This window comes from Patella vulgata, chromosome 3, assembly GCF_932274485.2.
Source record: "Patella vulgata chromosome 3, xgPatVulg1.2, whole genome shotgun sequence".
NCBI classification, from domain to species: domain Eukaryota; kingdom Metazoa; phylum Mollusca; class Gastropoda; family Patellidae; genus Patella; species Patella vulgata.
Window position 1 is genome coordinate 78949128 of NC_065881.2, and position 11040 is coordinate 78960167.

The 11040-nt window shown below is 39.5% G+C and overlaps 1 protein-coding gene across 1 annotated transcript; it reads right to left on the reverse strand.

Moving 5' to 3' along the window:
• Nucleotides 1-216: 216 nt before the first annotated feature.
• On the reverse strand, nucleotides 217-3736 carry LOC126814396 (putative tyrosinase-like protein tyr-3). Its single transcript, XM_050539493.2, has 3 exons — nucleotides 3505-3736; nucleotides 2191-2306; nucleotides 217-1819 (listed from the first exon to the last, which is right to left on the reverse strand). The coding sequence occupies exons 1-3, from the start codon at nucleotides 3664-3666 to the stop codon at nucleotides 499-501; spliced, it is 1599 nt and encodes a 532-aa protein (XP_050395450.2). The 5' UTR covers nucleotides 3667-3736; the 3' UTR covers nucleotides 217-498.
• Between the last annotated feature and the right edge of the window lie 7304 nt (nucleotides 3737-11040).

Genomic DNA, 11040 nt, shown 5'->3' on the forward strand with positions numbered 1-11040 from the left:
TACATCAATCAAATCAAGATCTTTATTTATATATTTAAATATACATGTAATATTAATATGAATACCATATCTCGCATAAAGAATAATATAATTATATTTTTCTTTTTGATTAGCATAACATAAATTAAATTAAATGAAATGAAATAAACACTTTTGTTATAATTATTTTTTTTCATAAAAAATTATGAATTAAATAAAATTATCAATCTTCTTTTTACTAATCCTGGGTTTGGTTTTTTAAAACATAAGTCAAGAATGAATAATATAATTGAGAAACATTTTATTTTCACACGAAAGCGTAAATGGTTGTACGTTCTGCAATCACGTACTTATTCCATCATTTTATTTATCTAATACAACGATTCATGTATAATTATGATGCAACCGCCGTTACTTTACCCTCCATTTCTTCAAGAACAGAATTATTCTATTTCAAACGATACTGATATTTTGAGTTTAATACAAATGTCCAATGATATATTATGTTTAAGAAAAGTCTTATTTTCCGAAATTAAAACCGCTTGGTGGTCCCCCAGGACCCATATTCATTCCTGGATTTTGGTTCTGTGTACCCCCAGCTCCTCCGAAGTTAGGCATTCCGCGTCCGAATCCCATTGGACCTTGAACACCCTGGTTTCCAAAGTTAGGCATTCCACCCCCTCCAAAGTTAGGCATTCCTCCTCCGAAGTTCGGCATTCCGCCTCCTCCCATATTAGGCATTCCGCCTCCTCCCATATTAGGCATTCCCGGCATCATCCCTCCGAAGTTGGCCATTCCGGGGAAAGATTGCATATTGTTGGATCCTGGCATTCCTGGGAATTGTGGCATGTTCTGTTGTCCTTGATTACCTGCTCCAGGGAATCCTTGCATCCCTTGAAATTGTTGAGGTGGTCCTCCAAAATTTTGATTTTGATTGCCCATTAACCCTGGCTGCATATTTGATGGTCCACCTGGGAAACCTCCCTGGGTATTTCCGAAGTTGTTCATTTGACCAAAAGCTTGGTTACCGTTATTATTGAAGCTCATTGGATTGAAACCTGGAAAGCCACCGCTACCCTGTGAAGAAAATAAACCATTTTGGAACATGCCACCGAATGAATTTGTGCTCATTCCAAACATTCCACCGAACATGGATGCAGATTGTGAATTTCTCCTGGTATTTGAAATGCAGCGTTGACGTATCCTGTCACAATTCATGAAACGACCACAATCGCGATCAGTTCGACATTCCGGTACATCCTCACAAGTTATCATACCGCTGAAGATATTATTGGCGCCATCAATATTCATCATCGCACCCAATCGCATCGGTACAAAGGGAGCGTTCGATGGATCACCAAAATCACGTGGCCAGTCACGTTGGGGATTTATTTTTCCGGTTTCATTTTGCTTCTTCCTAAATCGTTCATACAAACAATCGACATACGTGTGGTGAAACCAAAAGATAGGATCGTAAGAAGCAGATTCAATTTGAGACATTAGACCACCGACAACCAAATGTACATGATTATGTAATTCCTCGACGTTGGCAGACGTTATACCGTTCGGAAATGATATTTCTCCTATTCTGGTTTGGCGCAGAACTTCTTCTATATCTCTGTCATTTAAAGTTCTTCCTCTCGCGCCGGCAACTTCACGTATCAAAGGGCCCAAAGGTGTCAGCCAGTTGGCAGCAAAACCTTCTGTGATAAGTCCACGGGGACTACCGAATATATCAGCAGTCCACATAGCCGATTCTTCGTAGTTCTCTGGCTCTAAGGTGGTATCCCAGAAACATAAACTGACAGTAGGCTCATACATGCGCAACATCTTCTCATACCTACAATCAACAGCATATAGTCAGAAACCTCACTCAATTAAATGGGTCTATATATAACTCTATTTGTTGGAACCTTAAGTATCCTCAAAAGGATATAAAAGCACATGTCGATGTATATAAAGTGATTTATATTCAATTTTTAATTATTTTTTTTATTGTAATGTCTAATCAATTATGTTTGAGAAAATACGTGAGCAGCCCAACGTGAACGACAGTCGTTTACGCCTGCTTAACTATTCTACACGACTTTCAAATTATTATTTTGTCGTTTGTGAATTACTTCTGGATAGTCGTTTAGTATATGTGTTTTAACATCCTCCCGTTCACCCCTATCTCATTGTGACCTTTAAAGGAGAGTGTAATATACTTACAGATGAAGATAATATCTATGGAATGGAAGGAAGGCAGTTCCGCCATGAGCACCTTCGTTGATCTCTGGATGAGAGTGAAGAAAAGCAAAGGCATCTAAGACATTAGGACGTACTCTCTGAAAGTATATTGGTTTTCACATATGAACAGATTTCTAAATAATAGGCATAGGGGTAAGCCTGCCCCCCCCCCCCCCCCCAACGTTCGGGCAATTTGACTTTTCGGGCAGACGGGTAAAGTGAAAAAAGAAATTAATATTTCATTTAGTTGGCAAATTAAAGTGCCAGAAGTGTAATAAAACACTAAATTTACTTTTCTTATAAATAATACCACGAATTTGTACTGAATTGACTATGGATTAAAACATTTTGTCTGGGGCCACTCTACTTTGTGCGACATTTTTCGGGCATCGATTATTTTTTTGTGGATACAATTGGATGGTTGGAATTAAGGTCGGCGTCGAGTGGGATTTCGGTTACAAAACCTTTGGGCAACTTTGGAGTAGCTTAAGTCACTGGCTAGTATAGTAGAAAAACGCATTTGCGTCCGTTAAGTTTTCTCTGGGAGGGCGAGGTTCCCATAGCCCGCGACCATTGTTTAGTTGTTTGAGATTCGGGTCAGCCACTTAAGGTAGGCTATATTGGACCACATTGAAGTTGCTGTATCCACGAGTTGGAATAGCAAGAAAACGAGTTGCTGCAGTTAAATTTTCTCCCCACGGTCTCGTCTCCGTGGACTGTAAACGATTGATTGGTTTCCTGGAATTCGAGTCAGCTATCTTAATTAGGCTATATTAGACCTCTTTGAAGTTGCTCTATTCACGAGGTAGAATAGAAGAAAAAACGCGTTTATGACCGTCAAATTTTCCAAAATTTTCTTAAAAGGATTTAAACAAACGTCAAAATACGATAATATAGCCAATTGCATAGAAGGAGCCGTTCGGGAATGGTCGCTTGATTTAATCAATCAACCTTGGGAGGTCCTGGGTGCATTGATTTTGTTAGGGGGCAATTGTGGTGTCTGTACCCATTGTGAAAAATAAGATGGCGGGAAAATAGCCATCGAATAATTTACACTGTCATACCGTTTGAGATAAACATGATAGAACTATGATTTTGTTGCCAATATCTAGGTTAACCAATCCATTAAAACCATTCCCACAGCAATATTGAATCCTAAAATGGACTCCGTATTCACGAGAACAATATATATAGTAAATCTAAAAATGGATTCCATATTAAGTCAACACACAAAAAAAAGATTCCATATTCTCTCAGACACCATAATAGATTCAGTAAAATATTTTGTTTTATTACCGTGTCTCGTTTTGCTGCTTGAAGAGCGTCGAATATCCTTTGTAATTCAGTGCTGGTAAGGAGTCGGCATTCCTTTCTGATACTGGGACGACGCCAGGGAAGCCGGACAAGATGGTTGGCTAGTTCAATAGCCTCGCCAATACGGGGTGGGGCAAGACTCATGCCTGGTATCTGGGGATCAGAGATGGACAGTAAAGAGCAAATCACCAATGCTATTTGAAAAATGGGAACATCCATTTTCTGAAAAAAAGGCAAATAAGACATATTATTCTAATTAACAATTGATAATATAAATACCTGTATTCAATATGACTACTATACAGTTATGTGCTAAAGGCTAAAGATCCCCCGACATTCGGTAAAGGAAATAGAGTCGGCCATGAAGCTTAGTTCAGGGAAATGAAATGAAATGGGGTTCAACGTCATACTGTTCTGCTCCTAAACTGGGCCGATGAAGACGGGCTATGAGGGAAATTTTGCCAGGGCAGCGGCGCTACGGCCTACTCTTATATCGAATTCCAACTGCCAAGGAATCTTTTACGACTAGACAGCTGTCCTTGTCAGGCCCTTTGTCCTGCATCACTGACAAGGGGAAATCACGCCGGAAAATCTGGATGAACTTTCTCGGCCAATGCAGGGATCGAACACCCGACCTCCAAGAGAGCGGGCCACCATTTTACCCACTTAGCCACCGTGATTTTCTTCTTTTAGGGAAGTTAATAGATTAAATTATCAGCATTCAGCATAGTATATTGCATGGAGTATGCCCACATGCACTATCCTGATTTATATGTAAATGTAACGCAATACAGTTTAACATTTTGAATACCCCCCCCCCCCCGAATAAAAGAATAAAAATACGTTGAATGTACCCCCACCCCCTTACCAATAAAAAATACCCATGTTTATTATGTAGCCCAAATCGTCGATCCAAGGAACGGGCATTTTGTCCGGAAGTTTATGTCAGATTTTTACTGTATTCCAAATCAACCTTCAGTGATGGGTAACGGTGATTTATTTAAACGTTTTTTAAATTGAATTTAAATTGTGACTTCTAGCGGCTCCAAAAGCTAAAAATGCGATTTGTCGAACAGTCAGGTCCATCACCCAGGTAGTTACGTTCGGATATACGCGATTATCGACCGGAACCAGGATTTGTGTGATATAAACATAAATTTTAAGATTCATCAAAATCGGATCAAAATTGTGGCCTCTAGAGGATCCGCAACCTTGATATACTATATATTTACACTATTTGCGTTCGAGGAGCGGCCATTTTGTCCAGTAGTTCGGGTCCGACATTGGCATAAGAACAGTTTCCCCCACCCCAATCAAACAGCATTGGGGGAATATGCTCAAGGGCAGATTAAGTGGGGATGGGAGGGTGGGTTGGGGAGCGCACTTTAGAACCGGAATCCTGCCTCAAATCGTCCGGGCGAGGCCATCCGGAATCCCCGTCGTGCGCTTCGCGCCTTCTGTGCCCCTATCCATGGTCTCTGGATCCGCCATTGATGCTCATGATCAAACTTGGTTATGGTATTGATGTAAATGAAACTATAAGCAGAGTTATTGTGTCCCATAAAGTGTGACGGACGGACGGATGTGCCCATTTTAACAGTTTATGTATATTAATTGACTAAGAAAGGAATTCCAGTGGGCGTTTCGGGTGGCCTGTAACCCGAAACAGTTTTCGAACGGAAGTTCACGCCGCGAGTTTCGAGACCGTAAGTGTAGGAAAGGCTACTCTTTAATTAACATTTCGAATGGTTACTTGTTGACAATATAAAGTTACATTAAGTTATCGAACTATTAGTTTATTAGTACCTTTAGTTAAATGTCTACCCAATCCACACCCAACTCCACAAAAGAAATACAAAGATAATCCACGACGAACTCTATTTTTCTTTTTTCAAATAACTTTAAACAGTTACTTGTTATTTTGCCTAATACAGTAAGCGGCAAAATGGTGTTTACGGTATCAATGTGTTTTTTTAATCAATTTCATCCATGACAGTAATGACTTAAGAACATGCCCAGAGCTACCAAATTAAAATAATTATATATATATATTTATATATTTTATAAAAAGAGAGAGAGAGATGGGGTTTAACTTCAGATCAACATTAACTAGATTAATTATGGAGTAATAAACAGTTTATTTTTAATTCAATAATTAATTTAGGCTTATGGGTCGTCAGCAGGCGATCCTCGTTGCGTACAGGTGTGGGATCGACACAACACAACTCGACTTAAGGACAGATCGTATGATGCAACGCGCACCATTAGACCATGCAGAAAGCCCCACGCCCACCCCATCCCTCCTTCTACAATTGGAATAAAATAGACTTCCCCGCAGTACAGTCTGTCATTTATGGAAATAAAACAGGTACTGTACCGTCCTCTTCCACCTTCCCCCACCCCAATCTTAATAACAAAACACATATGAATAATACACATACTGTACAGTACTCTACCCCCACCTCCTCCCAGTACAAATAATACACATAGGTACTGTACTTTACCCTATACCCACTCAGTCTAACCCTAGTACACACAGGTACTGTACTCTATCCCCTCACCCCTCGTATAAATAATACACACGGGTACTAAACTCTAACGCCCCCCGCCCTCCCAGTCTAATTAATACCCAGGTACTGTACTCTACTGCCCCATCTCCCCTTTTTTCATATACATAGGCAGGTAATACATATAGGAAAGGAACTGTTCCCCCTCCCATCCCAGTCCAGATACTACACATGTCCAGTTTACACACAGGAATAGTTACTGTTCCACCTCTCATCCAAGTCCAGATAATACACATAGGAAAGGAACTGTTCCCCCTCCCATCCTAGACCAGATGATACACCTAGGAAAGGAACTGTCCCCCTCCAGATAATACACATAGGAAAGGAACTGTTCCACCTCTCATCCTAGTCCAGATGATACATAGGAAAGGAACTGCCCCCCCCCCATTCCAGTCCATATAATACACATAGGTAAGGAACTATTCCCCCTCCCATCCTAGTCCAGATGATACACATAGGAAAGGAACTGTTCCCCCTCCCAGTCCAGGTAATACCCATGGGAAAGGAACTGTTCCACCTCTCATCCTAGTCCAGATGATACACCTAGGAAAGGAACTGTTCCCCCTCCCATTCCAGTCCATATAATACACATAAGAAAGGAACCGTTCACCCTCCCATCCTAGTCCATGTAATACACATAGGAAAGGAACTGCCCCCCCCCCCATCCTAGTCCAGATGATACACATAGGAAAGGAACTGTCCCCCCTCCCATTGCAGTCCATATAAAACACATAGGAAAGGAACTGTTCCCCCTCTCATCCCAGTCCAGGTGATACACATAGGAAAGGAACTGTTCCCCCTCTCATCCCAGTCCAGGTGATATCCATGGGAAAAGAACTGTCCCCCCCCCCGTCCAATTCCAGGTAATGCCCATGGGAAAGGAACTGTTCCCATTCTAGTCCATATAATACACATAAGAAAGGAACTGTTCACCCTCCCATCCTAGTCCATGTAAAACACATAGGAAAGGAACTGTCCCCCCTCCCATTCCAGTCCATATAAAACACATAGGAAAGGAACTGTTCCCCCTCTCATCCCAGTCCAGGTGATATCCATGGGAAAGGAACTGTTCCCCCCCCCCCCCGTCCAAGTCCAGGTAATGCCCATGGGAAAGGAACTGTTCCCCCTCCCATCCAAGTCCAGGTAATACAAATGGGTAAGGAACTGCTCCCCCTCACATCCCAGTCCAGATAATACACATGCCCAGTCTACACACAGGAATAGCACCGCACCCTTCACCCCCCCCCCCCCCGTCTAAAAAAATACCCATTGGAAAGGTACTGTACCCAATCCACCCAAACCCACCTCCCAATCTAAACAATACACATAGGAACAGGAATTATACTGTACATACGAATGGTACTGTACCCTCCACTCCCAATCTACATAATACAAGCAGGAAAGGTGCTGCACCTTCCATTGCCAGTTTCGATACTACACGCAGGAAGGTACTCTGCTCTATCTCAGTCTAAATAATTCAAGTAGGAATGACACTGTACTCCCTCAACCACCCAGTCTACTCTACTAAATAATAAACATGTACTCCCCCACCCTCTCAATCTAAATTATAGCAAGATAAATTGACGGATAAAGTCTTAATAAAAACAACCCATATGAATGGCACTGTACTCCCTCTCCCCCATCCAGTTCACTAAATAATACTGATAGGAAGATACTGTACTCTATCCCCTCACCATCTAAATTGTACACACAGATAAATAAACGGAAAATGTCTTAAATAAAAAACACAGGAATGGCACTTTACACCCCCCCCCCCCAGTCTAAATAATACACATATGAAAGGTACTTTACTCTATCCTCCTCCCCATCTAAATTGTACTGTACACAGATAAATAAACGGAAAAGGTCTAAATATAAAGAAGGACATTTTACCCCCCCCCTCCCCCAGTCTAAATAATACACATATGAAGGTACTGTACTCTACCCCCCCCCCTCCATCTAAATTATACAAAGATAAATTAATGATACATTTGGTAATTACTTACGTCTAGTTTTAGTTTATATTTCGTCTACAACCGTGGCCTTTTAATTGTCGCTGGATTAGCTGAAACGTGATGATGATCTTCCGGTTATGGAGAGTCATCTATCATGATCCCAGCTAACTAGACAGCTTTATTCCTTAGAGCTATAACCATTACATACAAACTCTCCATAGTTTAACCAAACTTGTACATTTAATATACATTTAATCTATTCATTAAGCTACACCCTAATTGGCAAACTTTATGTTTAGTCATTAGCAGAACATGCACACATTTCTATGGCAATTAGTGCGACGATACTATGCCTTTGGTCCGAAAATCCCCTTTCCACCCACATGCAGACCCGGTATTCACAATTTCGGTACAAAGCATATCATTATATAAAATACATTATGCAAGAGCTAACTATGTCTTTAGGCCTGAAATGTTATCTAAATTATTAATTAGACATTAATTAACCTATCCAGACCATAATAAACTCTGGATGTCAACGCCAGCCTGTGATATTTATTGGATTACGATCAGATTTGCTGCTCCATTTTCATTCTTGATTTAATCATAAAATGGATAATCGAGACTATGTTTTTTATCGTACAGACTTTAGTAATGATGACGAAAATTCAATCGCTAAAATCGCTAATAGTTTTTAACTATTATAGTGAGAACTGCCAACTCTTTATCTAATCTCCCATAATGTATACTTAAGCAATTGTTTTGTTCTTGTATTTACTCATAAATTATAACCAAAATTTCTAGCATAAAATAGAACAGTTTCCTCCTTACTTCGAAAGCAGAAAACATAACCAAATTCAAGTATATCTAACCCTGTGATGGATTGACATTCTGTCTTTTCAAGCACGGCAATATGAATATGATGTGATGCGCTTGGGTGAAATTAAAAACAAACTTGTAATCTCAAATGCAACTGAAATACCCACCACTTATGATGATAATAAAAACTTGAAATGTGCAGTCGATAGAAAATTGATTTTATACTTGTATATCAATCTGACGAAGGTGTGACAGGTGTCGATCTAACTTTGATATGTAACCATGGTCTCCTGCCATCCCATGGGTTTGTCCCGGTTCTACTGGCCCATTTGGCCCCATCTTTCAATGCCCCCCCCCCCGACGCTAGAGAGAGAAAGAGAGAGAGGGAGACTAACACATTTCGGGACTAACACATAGTTCAATTTTATTTCAATAAATTCGCCTGTGCGTAGGGGTCTTTAGCCATGGGAGGAAATCGGGGAACCCGGAGAAAACCCACGAGGCTGGACAGGCGACCATAAAAATTAATGATGATAATACATTTTATATCAAACAGGCAATGAATTGCCAATCGAACTATGTAATTTACCTTATAGCGTGTCCGGTATGCAAGGGGAGGTATATAGGAAAGACCCAAATGATGCTTAGGTTGAGAATGAACCTCCATCGACAGCACATACTTCAACCAAAATACAGGATGATCCCGCTCAGTGAGCATCTTGAAGTATGTGGTGGGGGCAAATTTAGTGTTTTCCTTTCTATAGACTTAATAGCAAAAACAACGACCTCTTGGAGGCAAGAGAAAGCTATTTAATTGAGAAGTACCAGCCCAAACGTAATTCTAAATAAGAGAATAATTAAATTAAATAAAATAAAGACCGTGGTGGGATTGAATATTTGTAGTCTGTAGGCTAATAGTAAGTGCAGGGGGACTGCACCACACAAAATTTACACAAGCTCAGGCGAAACATGTAGACAATTAAACAATAGTATATACTTTCTTTAGGCATTTTTAAGCTTTATTTTTTTCTATATATATATTTATTTATATATATCTTACTATTAATAAAGTAAAGTGTGTTTTTCAACTTCAAATCCCATTGTGTTCGCTTTGTTGAAAACTCTACCATAAAATTGATCATTATTAATATCCAGATCAATAAATTTGGTGACGTGGCTATGATGCCAGAAATTGTATTTATTTTGATCTTAGCTTCCATCGACTTGCCTATACGATTCAATTTAGTAATTCCTATTATGTATTCTTATTGTTCTTACTGAGCGACGTTACGATTCGTTGGTGAAATAACATAGACTATGCGATTATGTTTTCTTTTTAAAGTTTCAAGCTGAAGTTAATTTCGCTATTTGTAGATCTAATATTAATATAAAAGAGGGGTAACAACTTCGAGAAACAAGTCAAACCTAATGTCTCTTCATTCGAGGGGTTTAACGTCCGCTTCCACTGATTTTGATATCGTAGACAAGTAATATTTAGTATTGTTTTACCCAAACCTAAAAGGTCTGGTCATTGTCATAAATCTTACAGTACAGTATCCAAGATCAACTCCGAGCAATCAAAATACATAAATCCGAAATATTAGTACGTACAAATAATAAAATAATCAAATGTAATTCGAACTGGAATAATATTTGAATTAATAATAAACAAATACTACCTACAAACCATTCGCTTATAAAGCAAACCATACTTACTTTTTTTTTAAAGTATACAACTCCAAATATTTTTATAAGGGAATGAGTGGCGATGAACCCAGCTACATCACGACTAACACGTTTACATAGATAATCAACAGGTCGTTTTACAGTTATTTAATTTAAGGTGTGATTTGGCTTTAGGCTATCCAACGTAACTGGGTATTAAACACACTGATTGGATTATAGCAAATGAGGGAATTAAATTAATATAGTGTGTTATAGACATAAATATTAATCGAGGATGGCGATTATTCAAGAAATCATAGTTTCTATAATAGTAAGTGCGGGGGGGGGGGGGGGTGTACAAGAAATCATTATTACAAGTAATCATAGTTACTATAATAGTAAAAGTGTGTGTGTGTGTGTGTGTGTGTGTGTGGGGGGGGGGGGGGCTGAAGAATTCATAATTCTTACATTAGTCTGGTCATAATGTAACTTGACGTAGATATTTCTGCAGA